General features: G+C 34.9%; 1 protein-coding gene across 1 annotated transcript in view; it reads right to left on the reverse strand.

The window, feature by feature from the left end:
• The window catches only part of ANKRD42 (ankyrin repeat domain 42), a 46,095-nt gene that overhangs the window by 15,722 nt on the left and 7,632 nt on the right, over positions 1-22,741 (reverse strand). The window contains exons 4-10 of the mRNA XM_045556936.1: positions 18,860-18,967; positions 16,607-16,726; positions 15,554-15,689; positions 11,000-11,200; positions 8,601-8,726; positions 3,930-4,035; positions 149-324 (exon numbers count right to left, since the gene is read on the reverse strand). Of these exons, the coding sequence (XP_045412892.1) occupies positions 149-324; positions 3,930-4,035; positions 8,601-8,726; positions 11,000-11,200; positions 15,554-15,689; positions 16,607-16,726; positions 18,860-18,967 (973 nt within the window). The remainder of the gene's footprint in view (positions 1-148; positions 325-3,929; positions 4,036-8,600; positions 8,727-10,999; positions 11,201-15,553; positions 15,690-16,606; positions 16,727-18,859; positions 18,968-22,741) is intronic.

Below are 22,741 nucleotides of genomic sequence, written 5' to 3' on the forward strand. Positions count from 1 at the left end.
AATTTGCATTAGTTCTGATTCCCAAAAAGTATCAAATTATTTTGCTTTGTAGACAGTAATTATCTTAAGAATAATTTCCAATTTTGTAGTAAAAAGTGGTTATGGTTATTTCTGAAAGGATAAATTGCAACAGAGGTAGCAAACTTACTTCGAGCATCTGTTTTATCCGACTCACTCAGACATAAATCATCCTTTGCATCAGTGCTTCCCTCGACACCGTGTCTTACAAAAAATTTCATATCATTTTCATCAATTTCATTCTCATCATCTGTATCATATTTCTGTAGACCCTCTAATAGTTTCACCGCTGCCAAATGGGCAAACCTATAGAAAAGAATCAATAATTAACCAGATCTACAACCTTCTTCAAATTAAAACTGTAGCTTGCACTAACTTAGGGAATTACACTCTGTATATTCTGCCACCGACCCATCCTACCAGTCAAGAATCAAACTGTACCTGAAGGTCAGTGACAATTTGAAATATATTCAGCTATGTGGGAAACTCAAACAGTTACTGGACACTAAGGACAAATATTCATATTAAAGACTGATTCCATAATTTTTATCAGTAAAAATCTACTAGGAATGAACCTTCAATATCAAAAGCATATTTGGTGTGCTTCCCAACATAGTTGCCCAAATGCATAGAAAACCCAAAACCACCCTACTTGATCACCTATAGTTACTGCCTTTTGTTGGCCTAATTTAGATTGGAGGGTTCATTCTGGTTCCAGTATTAGGGCTAACTACAGCTCTAGCCCCCTCAATCATCCTTCCTCAACCCAAAGCCTTTGGCATAGCTTTGAAATTTAATGGAAAAATAATGACCTTTCCATTCATGTGTTCTATTCTCTTTCCTCTTTTCTGCATCTTTACAAAGCTTCCAGTAATATACTACTGGTTTTGGAGTTGTTTGATTGCATGCAATTTGCATATTTTTCCACAACTTTGCTAATTAGAATTTTTAATACTTTCTCTTAGTACATTCAGAATTACTCACCAAACATAAAAACCTCAAATCCTATTTTCCCATACTTATGTAACCACATACACACATACATATATCCTTACCTTTCACTAGGTACTGCAAATCATTAAAGATATAGTAATAAACATATGTAGGAAGTTATAAGGTTTATAGAATTCATTATCTCCTCTACTAGGTTGTAATTTAACAGCTTTCTTTATTGAGTAATTGCTTTATGCCAGATTCAAGGTCATCTCTATAATAACACTACACTCACACCTAGCATTTAGGTGCATAAAAAAAAATATGAACCAGAAATTATGGATTAGTCTAGATACACCTATGATACTCAATCACCTATGTGATATCGGTGCAAAAATAGACAAACGGATCAGTAGACAAAATAGAGAGATCAGAAATAAGCCCACACATATATGGACAACTGTTTTTGACAAAGGCCCGGGAGAAAGGATAGTCTTTTCAACAAATAGTGTTAGAACAATTGGATATCCATGCGCAAAAAAAAAAAGTTGGATACATACCTCAGACAACATATAAAAAATTAACTCAAAATGGATCATGTACCTCACTGTAAAATCTAAAACTATACAACTTCTAGAAGAAAAGAGAGGAGAAAATCTTTTTGACTTTACATTAATTAAAGATTTCTTAAATGTGAGTCCAAAAGTACAATCAATAAAAGAACAAATTAATAAAAACTTTTGCTCTTCAAAGACATTGCTAAAAGAATGAAAAAACAAGACACAACTGGGAGAACATCACTGCAAAGCAGCCCAGAAGTTTGAGGGTACAGTGAGCTATGATCAGGTCACTGCACTCCAGGCTTGGCAATAAATCGAGATCATGTCTCTAAACTAACTCAATAAATAAACAAAGCCTTTAAAACCCAACATCAAGAAAATCATCCAATTTTTAAAAGTAGGCAAAAGATCTGAATTGTCACTTCACCAAAGAAAATATATAGATGGCAAATATGTACATAAAAAAGATGTTTAAAATCATTTTTCATTAGAAAGATGCAAATTAAAACCACAATAAGACACCACTATTTGAATTACTAAGATCAAAAAAACTGACAATACCAAATGCTGGTGAGAATGTGGAGCAACAGAAATTCTTACCCATTGCTAATAGGAATGCAAATTGATACAGCCACTTTGGAAGGCACATTGGCAGTTTCTTATAAAGATAAAGCACATGGCCTAGTAATCCTATTCCTAGATTTACCCAAGTAATTGAAAACTCATGTTGACACAAAAAACCTGTACATGAATGTTTATAGCAGATTTATTCATAATCACCAAAAAATGGCTACAATCAAGATGCCCTTCAACAGGTGAGTAGGCCATTGAACTATGCAGTACTATGGAAATCTACAGACAATGGAACAGTATTCAGCAATAAAAAGGGAATGAACTACTAATACACATAGAAGAATCTCAAAATAACTATGTTAAGTGAAAAAAGGCAATATATAAATACATATTGCATGATTCCATTTATATACAACTCCATAAAATGCAGACTAACCTATAGTGACAGAAAGCAGATCAGTGTTTGCTTGAAAAAGGGATACTGGGGAGCAGTGGCAGGGAGAGAGATTATAAAGTGGCAGAAGGAAACTTTTCAGGGTGATGAATATGTTCATTATCTTGAGTATGTTGATAGTTTCACAGGTGTTTACATATAACAAGACTCATCAGTTTGTACCCTACAAATATGTGCATTTTGTTGTATGTCAATTATACCTTGATAAAGCTGTTTTATAAAAATAAAATAGTCCTGAGCTGATAATGATCTCAGGCACAACAAAACTACACTCCAGGGCATCAAAGAAATCCCACAGGCAAAATTTTAAGGAACATGAGCTCCAAACAAAATTTGCATGACAATTTAGTGAATGATTGGGCCCTAGCAATCATCTGTCAAGCCTCATCTGCCATTGTTAGCCCACACTCCTACTTTAGATTCAAGCAGTTTTAAACTGTATGCAGTTCCTCAAACAAACAGGTGTTGTCTTAGAACTTCTCCTCCTTCAAGTGTCAGCAGAAATGTTGCTTCCTCAAAAAAAACAAAAAAAAATTTTCCTTGACCTCTATCTAAAACCTGTCCTCATGCAGTTTCCTGTGTAACTTTTACCATCTTCTGTACTAATGTCTCTCCCTCACTACTTTCAAATAGGAAGACTTGCACACTTTTTCTCCTACGTTCTTACTGTACCTTATACATACTATATAATATGGTATAATGATTATAATTAAGAATTTTGTTTGCATATTTGTCTCCTCAAGACAGTAAGCACCTTGAGGACAGAGACTGTGTTTTCTCATCTTTGTAATCCTAACGCTAACCACAGTACCTGGAACATAGTAAGTATATGGGAAGTTAAATGAGGAATAATCGAATGAATAAAAGGATGGGCTAAATATTCCTTGAGAACCTGACCTGAATGAGCTGGTGGTGTTTAATAACAGGTGCTATATTTAATTCAAATGTAAATACCAAAATATATTTCAAAACCCATGTGGCTTATTTTTCTAATATCGATGTTGACTATTCCTTTTTATTACAGTGTTTCTCAACGGGGTGCTACAGGCATTTGGGTGGGATAGTTCACTATGCATCACTGTTCTGAGGGCAGCATAACACTCAGTATTCCTAGACCCAAACTCATTAAATGTTAGTGGTGCTCTCCAGTCATTATGTCAACCTTCCCCCGCATTTCTAAATGCCCCTCCCCTCCCACTTGAGAATCACTGTTTCGGAGAGAAGAGCTAATATAATATCAAATGTCAATTCAGTTTGAAAATTGTCATTTCATTTGCATTTGATTGAGTTCTCTAAAATTCCATTAAATTCTCAGAGATTTCTAAGTAGAAGAGTATATGCAAAACTTTTTAAATATGAAAGAATGGAGCAATACAGATAGGGATATATACCTCTTTGCAACATCGCTGGGTCTCTCCCCTGCTTTGTTGGTAATGTTACTGTCCGCTCCCATTTTAATTAACCACTGCAAACACTCTATGTGGCCTTGTCCAGCAGCTGTTAAAAAAAAAAAAAGGAAATAAAAACACACACATACACACAAAAGAAAAAAATACAAAGTACACATACACAAAAAGTTATTAGTGGCCGGGCGCAGTGGCTCACGCCTGTAATCCTAGCCCTCTGGGAGACTGAGGCGGGTGGATCACTCGAGGTCAGGAGTTCGAGACCAGCCTGAGCAAGACCCTGTCTCTACTAAAAAAAAAAAAAAATAGAAAGAAATTATCTGGCCAACTAAAAATATACAGAGAAAAAAAATTAGCTGGGCTTGGTGGCACATGCCTGTAGTCCCAGCTACTCGGGAGGCTGAGGCAGTAGGATCGCTTAAGCCCAGGAGTTTGAGGTTGCTGTGAGCTAGGCTGACGCCATGGCACTCACTCTAGCCCGGACAACAGAGTGAGACTCTGTCTCAAAAAAAAAAAAAAAAAAAAAGTTATTAGGAACGATTTTCTAAAAATTGGACAGCACCATTACAGAGTACTTTCTTAAGTACTGATCCTTGCACTAACTAACAAAAGTAGGTTAGGCAAATGTTACTTTCTCTATTTTATTTATTTATTCATTAGACAAACATTTAATCAAATATCTACTCAGGTCTTTACAGAGAATTTTACATAAATGTAAAAGTTGAAGCTCAGAGAGGTTATTTATTTAACATCACATGGCTAGTAAGAAATGAACTTGAAGCTAAAATCTAGGCTTTTCTAATTTTATCAAGTGCTTATCTCCTGCTATAAATAGCTCCTAACCAATCTTGTATCACAACAGAATGTGAGCACATTCCAACCATAGGGACGTACATAGAATTCAAAAGTATTGTTCCATCATATGTATATGTATATATATTCCCCTAACTATTACAACTCAAAACTTACAGGCCTCTTAAGCCACATTTGATTAAACTGTTTACCACGTTTGTCTAACTCTTGTCCTCAGAACACACTCACTCTATATTAATTTTCACCTCCACAACTCTGCTTATGTGCCTTCCCACCTAAAAGCCCATCACTTAACTATGTGTTCATTTAAATTCTAGCTATTCTTCTTGGTCCATTTCAAAACGCAGTGAAGCTGTGAAAAACAAACTGAATAGACTTAAAAGACCTGAGTTTAAGTCTACTAAACAATGAGACTTGAATACAGGACTATGATCTTCATATCCCCAGAACTTAGCAAGTGGCTGACACATAAAGACCCTCAATAAATGTCTATAGGGTTAATAAATGAATGAACGTATGATAAATATGAATGAAATTGTAGTTCTGCTCTTACTAGCTGTGTAACCTCAGTCAAGGAACCTGACGTCTCTGAACCTCAATTTCCTCATCTTTTACATAGACGATTTTTTATTTATAAGGAGAGCACACTGCTGCTTCATAAAATATTGCAGTACAAATTAAATGTGATAAGAGCTTTGCACTCTGTTAAGTGTCATATAAACATCAGGTATTATAACTAAATCCCCATGAATAGTTCCTCAATAATTTGATCCTTAGCAACTTCTTCCATCCCTCAATTCATATTTCTGAATTCCTATCTCATGTATTTTAACAATATAATATTTTTTGCCATTAGTTACATCCTGTATTTTAAAAATGTCTAGTTGTTTCATGGTATAAGCATGTAGCTCCTTAACAGTAAGTTCCAGATCTCATTCTGTCTCCGCACTATGGGGACATAGTTGGTGCTGAATATATATATGTGACTTTGCAAAACGGATCAAAGAGTAGAAATTTTGTTATGAATTTGGTGCCTTAAAGAGTGAACCTACCTCCATACTGGCAACAGAAAGGAAAGGACACAGAGCCATGTCAAGTGACTAAACAACTCTTTCACTACCACACTACAGCCCAGATGGCAAAGGTCTGTAAGAACTCGTGTTCTGTCCTCTGTCTTACTCAGAGCCATCTGCCAAACTCCAAGTTGGCTCCTGAAGTTTGGAGATTCTTTCTCTCCTACAGCCTATCCAGAACCAACTAACAAAGAATACGATAGGATTTCCCATGCCCATATAAATAGCCCCTCTTTAGATAAAAACAGCAACATATTTTGTCTTTTCTATCATTAAAAGTCAAAAAATCATTATTTATGATCATTGATAATGGTGAGTTTTACAAGATAGAATAAATTTAGCTCAACATTTCAATTTTATCACACAGGTAATGCTTTAAAAAAGGAAGGAGGGAGGCTAAGTAATTTATCTACAATGAAATAAAAGGAATTTTACCCAAGATTCTTATTGAATACTAATTAGGATATATTAATTTGATCAATGTTTTATAAGAGAATAAGACAAAATTATGCAGTGGTTAAAAATTTTTAAGAAATGATTTGAAATAATTATGGTTTAAGGGCAAATGAAAGAAAGGGGAAGTCATAGCAGATTTAAACAATTATTAAATGACTAAGAAGAATGCCTCATTAGTAGACACTACAGCTTATATACTGAATCAAAACTGAAACAAAAGGAAAAAAGCAGACAGATTGACAAAATGCAGGAAGTGTGATCTGAACTATACGGAGATATCAACTTTCATATGCCCAACTTGCATACAATCCAAACATACAGATGGTCCCCAAGAAAAGGCTAATGTCTCCGAGAATGCCCTTTTGCAGCTGTAGCCACTTATCACCTCTCCACCACACCATCTGCCCCACGCCCAGCCCTGGGAGTCCTTGACAGACAGACTCATAAGAGGGGGTGAAGGGCAAACTCCTGGCTCCTCCTCACTTTCATCCCTCACACTCTCTAGCAATGGCTATGATCCAAACACCCTGCTGTAGATCAGTCTTTTAGAACCTTCTTCTAGACCCCTCATTTCTATCTCAGTTCAAGCAGTGAAGAAATGACTGGGATAGGCTGAAAACCAGCCATCAGTGACAGTTTAACTTACTGCTCCCTCAAAGATGCACTCACCATGAGTGAGCCTATCTTTTGTCATTGTGTCTAAATGACACCATACACAAATTAGCAATAAAAACTGATTATAAACAGGATATGAAATGCAGGCTGAAATGGTTGTGTTATGGTCTGAATTGTGTCCCCCTCAAAATTCTTATGTTGATGTCCTAATCCCCAGTACCTCAGAATGTGACTGTATTTGGAGACAGGGTCTTTAAAGAGGCAGTTAAGGTAAAACGAGGTCATAATTGGTGGGCCCTAATCAAATTTGACTGATGTCCTTATAAGAAGAGGAGATTAGGATATAGACGCAGTGGTGCACACAGAAAAGACTCAAGGGTACAGCAAGGAGGCGGCCATCTGTAAGCCAAGGAGAGAAGCCTCAGAAGAAATCAAACCTGCCAACACTTCGATCTCAGATTTCTAGCTTCCAGAACTATGAAACAAGAAATTTCTATTATTTAAGCCACTCAGTCTGTGGTATTTTGTTATGTCAGCCTAGTAAACTAAGATAGGAGACTTTGCTCCTCCAAGTAATCACATTTTTAAAAATAAAAACCTTTTTTTTTATGTACATGTTAAGCCTCCTCTCCATTCACAAATCCCATAGTGGACAGCTTAACCCAATCCCTGGATGGCCAGCAGAGGTGGATGGAGTGAAATATCGAACTCTAGGACAGAGAGTTCACCAATGTGTAGAAGAAAACTCTCTTGCATTCCCCCTCTTCCTACTCCACATCCCCCCATAAAATTATTGGTACACATAGTGCTTAACTTCTATACTTTGAGATACATTATGGATTAAACAAAGTTTAACAAGCAAACTAAAAACCTAACCAATGGAAACGTAATATATAATCTGGGGACTGTCAGAAGTTATTTATGAAATAAAGCCCAATTGAAACAGATGATTATATTAAAAAGCATACTATCTTTTTGCTGTTAAGAGTTTTATAAAAATCACCTGACATCAGATCATGAAGAAACTTCGAATATCACAAATGAAGCAGAATGTAAATTTCAGATAAAGTATGTTTAAGACTGGTTTTCGCTTTTATAAATAAAAGGAAGAGTACCAAGCATAATTCCTAGAGTCCGAACACTGAGTCAACAATTTGACAAAGTCTAATTAAAAATCAAAAAAACCTGATCAATATTATAGACTTCCACATGGAAGAAAAAGTACAGAGAAAAGTGACAAACATCTTGAAAATGTGTTCAAATCTAACATTCACTGATATTTCTACAGAAGTAAAAACATTTTTGTAGAATCAGAGAAGAAAAAAATTTCACTATAACTATTTTCAAGAAATATGCTTTCTATTTTAGCATAAGGTCATTCTAAAATTTTATCCTAAAAACTTTCTCTAGTAGCACATTTTATATCTTCACTAACATGACAATGTCATAATAGACATTCTATTGGAATTACCCTCAAATGTAATAATGCATGAATATCTGGCATCATAAAAGGAACATTATACTTGAATTGAAAATTAGGCATTGTGTATACCATATAATATAGACTGATATCTGCTAGGGCATCAGGAAAAAGTTTTGTATTTTCATGTGTTTCTGATCGATAACTACTTTAAGATGTGAACAACTCAGCAACAATTGTGTCAGAACTGAACATGAAAGAGGAATCATAATAACTCACCTTTATGCATAGGAGTTGAGCCATTATCAGCACGCTCATTAATATTGATTACTCCATCTTCCACTAATTTTTTAAGCATTTCCAAATCACCCTTAAAGGCAGCAACATGACCTGGAAACGCTAAAGCTGTGAATAAAAAAATTCAGCAATTCAGTAAACACATGAGTTTATTCTTTTCCCTGTCTTAAGCTATCATATATTTCAGGTTTCAATATTACCTCAAGTATGAGGCTGTTATATTGGAATGAGTTCAGTTAATGCAATGACAAGTAATGAAAAGAGAATTATAAAATAAAATATAAAATAAGTTTATTACTAATTGTGACACCATTCCTCCCCTCAGGACTTCACACATATCAGAAGTATTGCACCAGAATTATTCTTAGCCCAATTCTTTTTTCTCCCTCATGCTACCACAAAACACAAGGGGATGGTCATTTTCAACCCTTTGTATAAAGACACACTTGGTCTCAAGGCCTGCAGCATTTGCACAGACCACTCCCTCTCTGCAAGGAAGCAAAGACAGCAAAATAGACTAGAAGCAGATTAGAAGTATGTGTGCACCCATATACAGTCATCCCTCAGTATCCTCAGGGGATTGGTTCCAGAACCTCCTCAGGTACCAAAACCCATGGATGTTCAAGTCCCTTATATAAAATGGCATATTTGCAAATAACCTATGCACATCCTCCAGTATACTTTAAATCATCTCTCGATTACTTATAATACCCAATACAATATAAATAGTTGCCATAATGTATTGTCTTTTATTTGTATTATTTTTTATTGTTGTATTGTTATTTTTTTTTCCCTGAATATTTCCAATCCATGGTTGGTAAAAGTTTTAGAGTCTAACAATATTTAATATTGAGTTTCTCTAAAACCTTACCCAACGTTGCTGATGGAAGTGTAAAATTCTACAACCACTTTGATGAAGAATGCAGCAATACCTTTTTTATACTGAAGATGGGGATATCCCACCAAGCGAAACCTAAAGTAGTTCTCTATTTATCAAGGCATTTAGAAATAAAGCTGAGCTCTTAATTCTGAGAAGACAGGCAGGACCTTAAGAAGTCTCATCGAATGATTCCGGTATGCCATATGAATATTACCACTTTTCATGTGGGCTACGTGTGAAAAAGGTAGGGAACCACTTCTCTATCTACACGTACATAAGGAGACCTGTACAAGAGTATCCGTTACCACACTGATTGTAATAATGAAAAACTGTAAGGAAACTAAATGTCAAATGGAGAATATATAAATAATGGTTTTCATAAAATGAAATAAAGTAAATAAATAGAATAATAAACTAGGATATATCTATTAACCTAATAATCAAAAAATCATAATATTTTGTGAAAAAAATCACAGAAGGATGTGCTTTTTATGCCATTTATATAAAGTTTTATTTTTTTTATTTTTTTATTATTTATTTTATTTTATTTTATTTTTTTGAGATGGGGTCTCGCTCTTGCTCAGGCTGGTCTCGAACTCCTGAGCTCAAATGATCCGCCCACCTCGGCCTCCCAGAGTGCTAGGATTACAGGCATGAGGCACCGCGCCCGGCCTCATTTATATAAAGTTTTAAAAGAAGTTTCAAAGACTGCTAGTTGTCTACTAAAATCCACTTCCTTCGACAGTAATAGATTTGCAGCTGGGATAAGGCTTCCCAGCTAGGTAATGAACTGTGCAGGCTTCTTTGCAGCTATTTATGGCTAAGTAAACTTGTGCCAGTGGAGTGCTAGGAAAAGCAGTAAGTGCAACAACGTCCACCTTGGAAATCTCTGGTCCTAGACTTATAATACCCTTCTTCCCTCCCCACCCCCTGCAGGATTAGCAACAACTAGAGAGAGTTTGGAAGACAGTAGGTCCCTGAATGATTACATGGTACAGATGCACTCTCTAACCTAAGCTGTCATACACAAGAAATAAACGTCTATCTCATTTAAGCCATTGAATTTTAGGATTTCTTTTTTATAGCTGTTTAGCATCTTAACCTAACAAATAACACAAAACTATACTATGTATTTTATGAATATATGTATATTATATAACTAAAATAGAAAATTACAGAATAGAATGATAAATCCAAAGTAATAGCCTATCCTGGAGGAGGAACAAAAGATAACAGTAGCAGGAAGAGAGATTCAAAGGATTTCAGCTCTGTAATATTTTACTCTTTAGTGACACAAACAGTGCTCATTATGTTAATCTCTACATATTTGTGTCTAAAATATTTCATAATAAAGAATCTGGATGAATGTATAGGTAATATATATAATACATTTTAATATAACATTTGCCTTATAACTTCTTTTCCTATTCCATTGATTCTACTTATTATATCATCATCATCATCATAGTATATACTAAAACTTATCAGCTTTCTTACTTACTTTCCTGATCTTCTGGATCATTTCCTTTATACTCAGTTCCCTGGATAAACTGTAAAATGTTCTGCTTAAAGAACCTCTGGGCCAGGTCCAATACATTTTCTCCATTATCATTGAAGGCTTTTAAAGCTTGTGTTGCACTGCTCATTCTACTGAATAGGAATTTAAAACAGTGAAGGTGGCCTTCCATGGCTGATAAGTGAACTATAGGTAAGGGGGAAAAAAAGGTTAATTATAAAATTAAGATTAAAATGACTTGAAAAAAGAATTAACATATTAGTTCTAATCCTCATAAGGAGATGACTATTCCTGCCCCATATGACAGGGACTTTCCCTGAGCAAGGAGAAAAGACCTTTTTCCACCCGATACCTCTTTACACAGTCAGCCATCTAGTCATGACAAAGCAGTAGACTAAATGGTTGAATAGCTACACTTACTGTGAGTATAGGGAAACCAGATGAGGGTCACCAAATAGCAGGCCCCAGAAAATTACCTTGGAAAGTGAAATCCCAGTTATGGACTTTATGATTACATGAGAAAATTCTTATTTTTATTTATTTATTTATTTATTTATTTATTTACTTTTTGAGACAGAGTCTCACTCTGTTGCCCAGGCTAGAGTGCTGTGGCGTCAGCCTAGCTCACAGCAACCACAAACTCCTGGGTTCAAGCAATCCTACTACCTCAGCCTCCCAAGTAGCTGGGACTATAGGCATGCGCCACCATGTCCGGCTAATTTTTTCTAATATATATTTTTAGTTGTCCATATAATTTATTTCTTATTTTTTTTAGTAGAGATGGGGTCTCGCTCTTGCTCAGGCTTGTCTCGAACTCCTGACCTCCAGCGATCCACCTGCCTCGACCTCCCAGAGTGCTAGGATTACAGGCGTGAGCCACCGTGCCCGGCCAGAAAATGCTTATTATGTACAAAAATAAATAAAATTTAATATTTGGGGGGAAAAGTAGAAGAAATAAATCATAATAGTCACTATGAAAGTATGAATGATATTATTTTTATCACTATGCATTTGTCACTTTCCTATAATATTATATTATTTTTATTATAAATAAGAAGATTGGATCAAAACTGCAGACTATGCACACATACTCTGACCTCACAATTTCTAGCCTAAATCCCTGAAAATAATAGAAAAATGTATTTTTTAAAGCCATAAAAAACTAAAGAAATAAGAATGCCATGAACAGATAAGAAATTTTAAGTAATCACTGAAACAATGTATACTGGGTCAGGCTGAAAGATTGGCATAACCCAAAACCTTCTACAAAAAAAAAAAAAAAAGGAATGGTTCTGGAGTTATTACAAGCTTAGAGGCAATGATCATGAACCCAACATAATGATATCTCTCAAGGAATTAGGAAAGCGAGAACAAACAAAACCCAAAATTAGTAGAAGGAAAGAAATAATAAAGATTAAAGCAGAAATAAATGAAATTGAGACTAAAAAGAAATGCCAAAGATCAACAAAACAAAAAATTGGTTTTCTTAAAAGATAAAACTGATAAACCTTTAGCTAAAGTAAGAAAAAAAAAGAGAAGACCCAATTAAATAAACTTGGAAACAAAAATGAAGGCATAACAACTAAAACCACAGAAATGCAATCATTAGAAACTATTATTAACAACTACGTGCCAAAAAATTGGAAAAACCAGAAGAAACAGATAAGTTCCTTGACACATAAAACCTATCAAGATTGAACCATGAAGAAATAGAAAGCCTCAACAAACCAATAACAAGTAATGAGACTGAAGCCATAACAAAAAGTCTCCCATCAACACAAAGCCCAGGACCTGATGGCTTCACTGCTGAATTCTACCAAACATTCAAAGAATGAACACCAATTCTACCCAAATTCTTCAAAAAAAATTGAACAGGAGGGAATATTTCAAAACTCATTTTATAAGGCTAGCATTATCCTGATTCCAGAACTAGACAAGGACACAATAGAGAAAAAAAACTCCAGGCCAATATTACTGATGAACATAGATGCAAAACTCCTCAATAAAATACTAGCAAACCAAATTCAACAACACATTAAAAAGATCATTCACCATAATTAAGTGGGATTCATCCCAGGTATAGAAGGATGGTTCAACATATACAAATCAATAAACGTGACACATCACATTAACAGAATCAAGAACAAAACCCATATAATTTTTTCAACAGATGATGAAAATGCATTTGATAAAATTCAGCATCCCTTTATGATAAAAACCCTCTTCAAACTGGATACAGAAGGAAAATAACTCAAAATGATAAAAGCCATATATATATGGCAAACTCATAGCCAACAATGTATTGATTGGGGAAAAATTGAAGGTCTGTCTTCTAAGATCTGGATCAAGACAAGGATGCCCACTTTCAACACTTTTATTCAACATAATACTGGACGTCCTGGCCAGCACATTAGGCAAGAGAAAGAAATAAAAGGCATCCAAACTGGAAAGAAAGAAGTCAAATTAGCCTTGTTCAAAGATGACAAGATCTTATACTGAGAAAAAACTAAAGACTCCACACACACACACACACACACACACACACACACAAACTGTTAGAACTAATAAACCAATTCAGCCAAGTTGGAGGATACTAAAAATCAGCAGTATTTATTAATATATATGCCAACAGCAAACAATCTGAAAAAGAAACCAAAAAAGCAATCCCATTTATAATAGCTACAAAAAATATAAAATACCTAGGAATCAATCTAACCGAAGAAGAAAAAGATCTATACAAGAAAAAATATAAAACTCTGGTGAAAGAAATAGAAGAGGACACAAATAAATGAAAAGATATCCCATGTTCAAGGATTAGAAGAATTAATATTGTTAAAGTGACAATACTACCCAAAGCAATTTATAGAGTCAATGAAATCCCTATCAAAATACCAATGTCATTCTTTACAGAAACAGAAAAAAAATCCTAAATTTGTATAGGACCAAAAAAAAGCCCAAATAGCCAAAGTAATCCTAAGCAAAAAGAACAAATCTGCAAAAATTACTACCTGACTTCAAATTTTACTACAAAGCTATAGTTACCAAAACAGCATGGTACATGCATAAAAACAGACACACAGAACAATGGAACAGAAGAGAGAGTGCAAAGAAAAGTCCACACATTTAGAACTCAACTTCAACAAAAGTGCCAAGACCATACAATGAAGAAAGGACAGTCTTTTTAATAAAAAGTGCTACAAAAATTGGATAAACATAGGCAGAAGTATGAAAGCAGACCCTTATCTCTCACCATATCCAAAAGTCAAATCAAAATGCATTAAAAAATTAAATCTAAGACTTAAAACTACTAGAAGAAAACATTGGGGATACACTCCAGAATATTGGTCTGGGCAAAGAATTTTTGGGTAAGACCTCAAAAGCAAAAGGAATCAAAACAAAAAATAGATAATTGGTATTACATCAAACTAAAAAGCTTCTGCCCACTTTCAACTAAGTGAAGAGACAACCCATAGCATAGGAGAAAATATTTGCAAACTATCCATCTGATAAGGCATTAATAATCAGAATAATAAGGAGCTCAAACAACTCAATAGCAAAAAAAAAAAAATCCAATTAAAAAATGGGCAAAAAGATCTGAACAGATATTTCTCAAAAGGAGACATACAAATGCCCAAGAGGTATATAAAAAAATACTCAACATCACTAATCATCAGAGAAATGCAAATCAAAACCACAATGAGATATCATCTCATATCAGTTAAAATGGCTTTCATCAAAAAGACAGGCAATAACAGATGCTGGCAAGGATATGGAGAAAGGGAAACTCTCATGGTTAGAATGTAAATTAGTATAGCCGCCATGGAGAATAGTACAAAAGTCTCTCAGGGAGGTGGGTAGGATTCACATTATGAAGATACAGCAAGCTATGCTAAGGAATCAAGAGGCTCCACAGCGATCCATGGAGGTTTTAAACAGCAAAGTCATTTGATCAGACCTGTTCATATTATTCTGTCTGGCTTTCCCCTTCATATATTTCCTTCTTTAAGATATAATTCAAGTATCATTTTCAGTTCAGTCTATGATCTATCCCTCTTCTGAATTTCTACAGCACCTCTTAAAGAAGATAGGGTGCTTAAAACCTAGGTCTCAAGTGGCCCGCTTACTGCAGGTTAGACAACTGAAGTAGCAAATTAACTCAAATACACTAGTATCCTCCATTTGTACAGTGCTGGTTAAAAAATAAAAAAGTTGTCTGTGGGGCAGAGAAGTATGAAATTAAAAATATTAATAAGAACAGTATAAATAGATGAAAGAAAGAGCTGGCAGGAAGAGAAAATCTGTGTTTAATTTTGCCAATTTATTTTTGCTGATGTGGTTCCAGAAAAAAAAATCAATCACATGACGGATATATAACATAGTTGCCATGTAAGATAAAAATTGTTCGTGTCAACATATTTACTGCTTAGTTTTGGAAGGGACTAACAGAATGAGGACAGTTTCAATTTCTTAAACATGATCAAACATTTAAAAGTTTACATTAATGAAAAACTAAAATATTTGCTTTTTTTTTTTGAATACCTGGAAGGTTCCCATTGCAGTCCACATCTTCTATGCTACATCCCCATTTAACAAGAAGTTGCAAACAGCCAAGCCTCCCATGAAAAGCTGCATAATGTACAGGTTTCCATTCTCTCTTATCAGTCACACTGGGATCCTAGAGGTAACATTCATAAGGACTCAGTTTCTTTCCATTTTTTAGGGAAAACATTAAGCCTAGCAGCTTAATTCTACTAATAAGAATTGGAAACTGTTCATAAAACTATAAGTCAAACACTAAATATAATAGAAAAATTTACTGCAACCACTAATTTGAACATATTAGCTAATAAGATATTAGTGAAATTTTGTAAATTAGCTTTTTAAAAAAGAAATAGTCACATAAAATAATTTTTTAAAAAGAACTTAACTAGTTATTTTAATAGTCACAGATTCCTGATGAATAAAATGAAGAGATAAATTTAAATGATCAAATCATATCATTGAGAACACAAGCAAAGAATTAACAAAAAAATTTAATACACTTTTCACTTTTTCTCTCACTACAGAAACACCAACTCTTTCTACAATGTCTTCAATATAGGTAGTTCTCTACTTAAAAGAAGTTATTTTTTATAATCACTGGGTAATATTAAAAATTAATATTGTAATAAATGAGATTTCTGGAGAAATCATTTTCTAAATTAGTATATGAAATAAGAGTTTCAAAAGAAATACATAAAACAGAAATTCATAAAGATTTACAATCATCTGATTAAGATTTGTTTAGAAACTTCAGACTCTATGCAGTTAAACTCTGAACTGGCATGAAGAACCTAAGAACCTAAAACTGGCATGAAAACCTAAACCTGGCATGAAGTACTTTGCAATACTAAACTGGTTGTTTTGAGGAGGAGGGAAATTTCTCTGAATTATTGCTCCCATGTTTAAAGATGGAAAAGCTAGAGAGAAAAATTAAATTGTTTTCCCAAAGTCATATAAGGGATTTAAAAAGTCAGAAAGAGATAATCAGACTACCAAATGCTATTCCATCTATATGAATATACATTAGCTTACAAAACAGCAGTCCCTCACCACTCCACTTCGGAGCATTATTTGTAAAGTGAAAGAATGTCCATGAGTTGCAGCAAGATGTAAAGGAGTGCATCCACGATCATCTTGAGCTGTCAGATTTGCTCCATTGATCATAAGAGCCTAAAAATAGAGAAATGGAATGAGTTTACATGAGCATAGATATTAAATCATAAATGGAGATATAGATTATTTAAAGGCAGGCAATTTATTAACCAATAGATAAATTATTAGATATGTTCTTACATATGTGCTACAGGCAAACTGTGGAAAAAAAAATGCTTGAGGTCTTTTTTAACTTTGCCTTGGAAACATTTGTAATACCTGATTTTATATTCTGATCTGAGCATGTACATACAATTTATAAGATACACTTTTCATGAACAGAAATTTATAACCACTAAGATACTTTACTGCTAAGCTATTAAAGCTTAAATTTAAACTTCCACTATTTTAAAAGTAGAATCTTTTACTAAGTGGGTTTTGAACCCAATGAAGGAATCTCATTATTAAAGTTACATTCTAAGCTCCAAATCAAGCTTCTAACTACATCTAACTAGGTTCATTTGCATTTGCAATTGGTCCAGTTTCTACATACAGGTTATATCATAAACACAGCACACTCCTCTATATAATATACAGAGTAATTGGTATAAAAGAATTATTAGTACCCAACTTCAAGATTTAGTACAAAGGTACAGTAATCAAGATAGTGCGTTATTGGCCAAAGAATAGACAAATGATTAATGGAACTGAATAAAGAACCCAGAAATAGACACACATAAATAGTCAACTGACCTTTGTCAAAGGAGCAAAGGCAATATAATGGAGAAAAGATTCTATTTTCAACAAATGTTGCTGGAAGAACTGAGCATCCACATATAAAAAAACAATGAATCTAAACACAGACCTTATACCATTCAAAAAATTAACTTAAAATGGATCACAAATCTAAATGCAAAACATAAAACTATAAAACTCCTAGAAAATAGCATAGGTGCATAACACTATGAATCTGTTTCCTAATCTATAAAAAGGGAACTTGTAGATTTGTTGTGTTAAATGAGATGATACATGGGAGACTGTGATTGGCACATAATAAATGCTTAATAAATAATAATCATTCTTTTTATTTGTTCCTAACATATTCCCCATGTGAAATGCTTTCTTACTACTTATCTCTTTAAAAGCAACCCATTCTCTTGGGCTTAGCTGATGTTGTATTTCATCCATTTATGATTCTTCTACCTCCTTCTAAGTTCTATAATTCTTTTCATCTATACTTTTCATTAAAACTTTCATCATACATTTTGCTTTTTATAGTTTTATAACTCACTAAGTAGAGTTCCTGTCATTTCAAACAGAATCTCAGGCTTCTTATAGGCAGAGACAGTTTGCTTACACAATTCTCTATTCTTACAAATTCCAGTCTATTTCAGCACACTGATTAAATCTTGTTACTCTAATAAACTAGATCCTACCAACCACATACTAATGTGTTACCCTGGCCAGGAAACACATTAAATAAATAAGTTTAGTCATGGCAAATGTCTTAGTCTGCTTGGGCTACTATAACAAAATACCATAAACTGGACAGTTTATAAACAACAGAAATTTATTTCTCACAGTTCTGGAGGCTGGGAAGTCTAAGAACAAGGTGCTGGCAGATTCTGTGTCTGATGAGGACCCATTCTGCATAGACGGAGTCTTCTCACTGAATTCTCTCACATGGTAAAAAGGGCTAGCTAGTTCTCTTGGGTCTCTTATAATGGCTTTAATCCCATTCATGAGGGGAAAGCACTCATAACCTAATCAGCTTCCAAAAGACCCCCACCTCCTAATACCATCACCTTGGGTGTTAAGATTTCAACCTTCTATTTATTTTGGAGGACACAAACATATAGACTATAGCAGCAAACTATAAAGAAGATAATCTGGGAATTACTGTGATATCTCTCAAAACAACCCAAATAGATAGCCAACTACTTCAGAGAGAGAAGAATATCTGGTCTCACATCATTTGTTTTAAATGAACAGTTGGTAACCAAATATCTGAGTCATCTGAATTGTGGAATCCAGTAAGTTCTTATTTAGAACATAAAACCAAATGCATTGGATCAAATAATTAGAATAATAGCAGTAGTCCAACAGAATTATGCTAAAATAATTGAGCTTACTGAATTTTAAAAATGTAATCATTATTATCGCTAATTGTAGAACCTTGAAAACAAAAAAGTAAACCCAAGTTATTATTACCTGCATACAAGCATCCTGACCCCTGATTGCAGCTATGTGAGCTGCTGTCCAACCTCTTGTCGTTACTTGTGTGATATCAGCTCCATGCCAGAGCAGCCAATGAAGACACTAACAAAATAAGAATGTTAACAAGTGATAAGGCAGATTTCTAAACATTTTTATGTCTTTTTTAAATTTAGTCTATTATCATGAAATCTCCACTGTAGCCTGAGAAGCATCATAAGTAAACGAGGGAACAAGATATAGGAAAAACAGGTGCAGTGCGGTAAATCATGCCTGTAGTCTCAGCTATTGGAGAGGCTGAGGCAGGAGGATTGCTTGAGCCCAGGAGTTTGAGTGAGCTATGATCATGCCAATGCACTCTAGCTGGGCCGACAGAGTGAGACCCTATCTCAAAAAAAAAAAAAAAAAAAAGAATAACTTCAGTGTCCCAAAGAAAACAATTATAAAGCTAGACAAAGCTGTCAAAACAACCATTTAAAGATTCTAGATATTGGCCAAAGGCATAGAACAAAATGCAAAGTATTTATTAAAGAAAATCTACTGAATCTCAGTAAGAACAGGGAAAGTCTGTGATATTTTAGCCTTGGGCTATAACTATTCCTACCCCAAACTCCATGGGACAAAAGTTCTACTCCAATGGACATCTCCATTGCCCACCCATAGAGACTGACTTTATTTGGAACAAAAAAAATTGTATATTCAGGCACCTTGTCAAAAACAATTCTGATCTTAGTAGCCAATGATCTGGGAAAGCCAACATCAGAGTTAGCCTCATGTCATGATAGTGATTGGAACAAGGAATAAAACTAAAAGCCGCCCCAAAAAATTAATAAGAAAACCAAGACATCAGATAGCCAAAGTGGGCCTTCTAAGATTCTACCTATCCCTTGTGATCCAAAAGTTTGTATGCATGTACAAGGCTTCTCATATTCAGGAAAGACTAAAGGAGGCCTAAGTTGGCTAGTCATCCCTGCCTAATTAACCACGAAGCCTTGCAAACACATTAAATAAAAAGTGTCAGGTTGACTTGTTAACCACTTTGAAAACATTCCCCAAGCCACACATGGACCCATGGGTAAAAGATGGAATCCTTACTGGCTCAAGGTATTTAAACATAACCTCTGACAATCACTAGCTGACCACTAAGCTGTGCTGACCTAGGAGTGGCCCCTAACAAGTCAGACTTAAAAATAAAAACAAGAATTTAAAAAAACAAAAAGGTGAACAGAGATATCAGTGGCCATACACTGTACAGGAAAAGACTCTATACAATTAGTCCAAGAAGCCACTAAAAATCCAAACAGTAATAACCACTCCTGGGCAGAGGTAAGGAGAAAAGGAGCAGAATACAGAGTGGCTACAATATATTACATAAAATGTCCAGTTTACAAAATGTCAAGTCAAACTAAAAAGTATGGACACACAAAGAAAATAAAAATGTGTAACCCATACATACAGGAAAAAAATAATCAAAAGAAACAGTCTCTGAGGGCATCCAATATTGGACTTAGCAAGATTTCAAAGTAACTATTATAAATATGTTCAGAGAACTAAAGGAAACTGTTTTTAAAAAATTAAAGGAAAGTATGATGACAATGACTCATCAAATAGAAAATGTAGATAAAGACATAAAAATTACAAAAGAACCAAAGGGAAATCTTGGAATTGAAAAGTATATCTGAAATGAAAAGTTCACTACAGGGGCTTAATAGCAGATTTCATCTGAAAAAATGAAATCTAATAAAGCATAATTTTCACCAATTGTTAGTTTAGTGATTATTTCATACCACCAACATATAAGTACCACAAGTTTTAAGAAACTTCAGAAAGGATAACAAAACATAAAAGCATTAATGTAGGCTGGGTGTGGTGACTCATGCCTGTAATCCTGGGAGGCTGAGGCAGGAGGATCACTTGAGGTCAGGAGTTTGAGACCAGCCTCACTCAGCAAGAACAAGACCCCTGTCTCTACTTAAAATAGAAAGTAATTAGCTGGGCAACTAAAAATAGAAAAACTTAGCTGGGCGTGGTGGTGCATGCCTGTAGTCCCAGTTACTGGGGAGGCTGAGGTTGGAGGATCACTTGAGCCCAGGAGTTTGAGGTTGCTGTGAGCTTGGATGATGCCATGGCACTCTAGCCCAGGCAACAGAGCAAGATTCTGTCTCAAAAAAAAAAAAAGTGTTAATGTAGTGTTCAAGTAGAGATTTAGGAGATGATCCTCAAGTGGGAATGGAGAAAAGCACCGAAATCTTTTTTTTTTTTTTTTGAGACAGAGTCTCGCTCTGTTGCCCGGGCTAGAGTGACTGCCATGGCGTCAGCTTAGCTCACAGCAACCTCAAACTCCTGGGCTTAAGTGATCCTTCTGCCTCAGCCTCCTGAGTAGCTGGGACTACAGGCATGCGCCACCATGCTTGGCTAATTTTTTCTATATATATATTTTAGTTGGCCAGATAATTTCTTTCTACTTTTAGTAGAGATGGGGTCTCGCTCTTGCTCAGGCTGGTCTCGAACTCCTGACCTCAAGCAATCCACCCGCCTCGGCCTCCCAGAGTGCTAGGATTACAGGCGTGAGCCACAGCGCCCGGCCCGAAATCTTTTGGTTTACATTTATTTTTGTTAAAATTCAACAAACATTTATTGAACATCTGCTATGTACTGTGCCAGACACTAAAAATATAAATATAAATTTAATTCAACAAATTCAGCAATACAACAAACACTTATTGAGAACCTATGATGTGACTCCAATATGCCAGATACTATGCTAGGTGTCATGAAAAAAAGATGAATAAGACCCAAATGCTACCTTCAAAAAGCTTAAAATCTAAAAGAGAACACAATTCAATAAATAGAATTTTTTAAATGTGTAAGATTTAACCACTTATAAGTGGGAGCTAAGCTGTGGGGATGCAGGGACATACAGAATCATACAGGGTCATTTTTTTTTTTTAACATCATCAGGTGTCCCTGAATAGGGCCCTAGCCTTATTCAGAACTACCACACTATCCCCTCCACCTGCACCCCCCCCACACACATGAACTGTCTCTCACATGGAAAGCATAATCACATTGCAAACTCATTGGGGAGGGTAGAAAAGGGACTGAGGGATGAAAAACTACATACTGGGTACAATGTACACTATTCAGGTGATGGGTACGCTAAAAGCCCAGACTTCACAACTATATAATTCATCCATGAATTATACCATTTGTAGCCCTAAATCTATTGTACCCCTAAACCATTTGTACCCCTAAATCTATTGAAATTTTTAAAAATATATAAGATTTACGGGTAGCACTAAGGAGTCAGTAGCTAGTTGGGAAATATTGAGAGGGGAAACACAGAAGGCTTTACCAAGTAAGTGCTACCTGACCTGGGTTTCAACCATGTAACCAGTGGGAAGAGGTAAGGCCAGGTAGATGAAACAGCATGTGCAAAGTCTATGATAACATTAAACAGTAGACTAGTTTGGGAAATGATACTAGTCACCAGCACTATAGCATAAAACAATTATGATGGGAGATGAGATTGGAGAGGTAAGTCTGCCAAGTTAAATAGCTTGAACTTTATCCTTTAGGTAACAGAGAGTCACTACAGAGTTTTAAGGGTATTTTAAGTAATACAGATTTTAGTTATACAGAGATAGCTTTCTTTATACATAGAATATGGACTATGGGTAGACAAGACAAAAAAGAAGGAAATCAATTAGATCTAAGGCAATGGCTGTAGGATGGAGAGGACAAATTCAGGAGACAAAGATGGAGCAGAAGGAACTAACCTAATGACAAATTCTCACTGCATCAATCTGTATCATGAAATGAACTTTCATTTTGACAAATGTTGATAATTTAGTTTTGCTTTTGTGAAATATTAAGATA

The sequence above is a fragment of the Lemur catta genome, chromosome 7, assembly GCF_020740605.2.
Source record: "Lemur catta isolate mLemCat1 chromosome 7, mLemCat1.pri, whole genome shotgun sequence".
Taxonomy (NCBI): Eukaryota; Metazoa; Chordata; class Mammalia; order Primates; family Lemuridae; genus Lemur; species Lemur catta.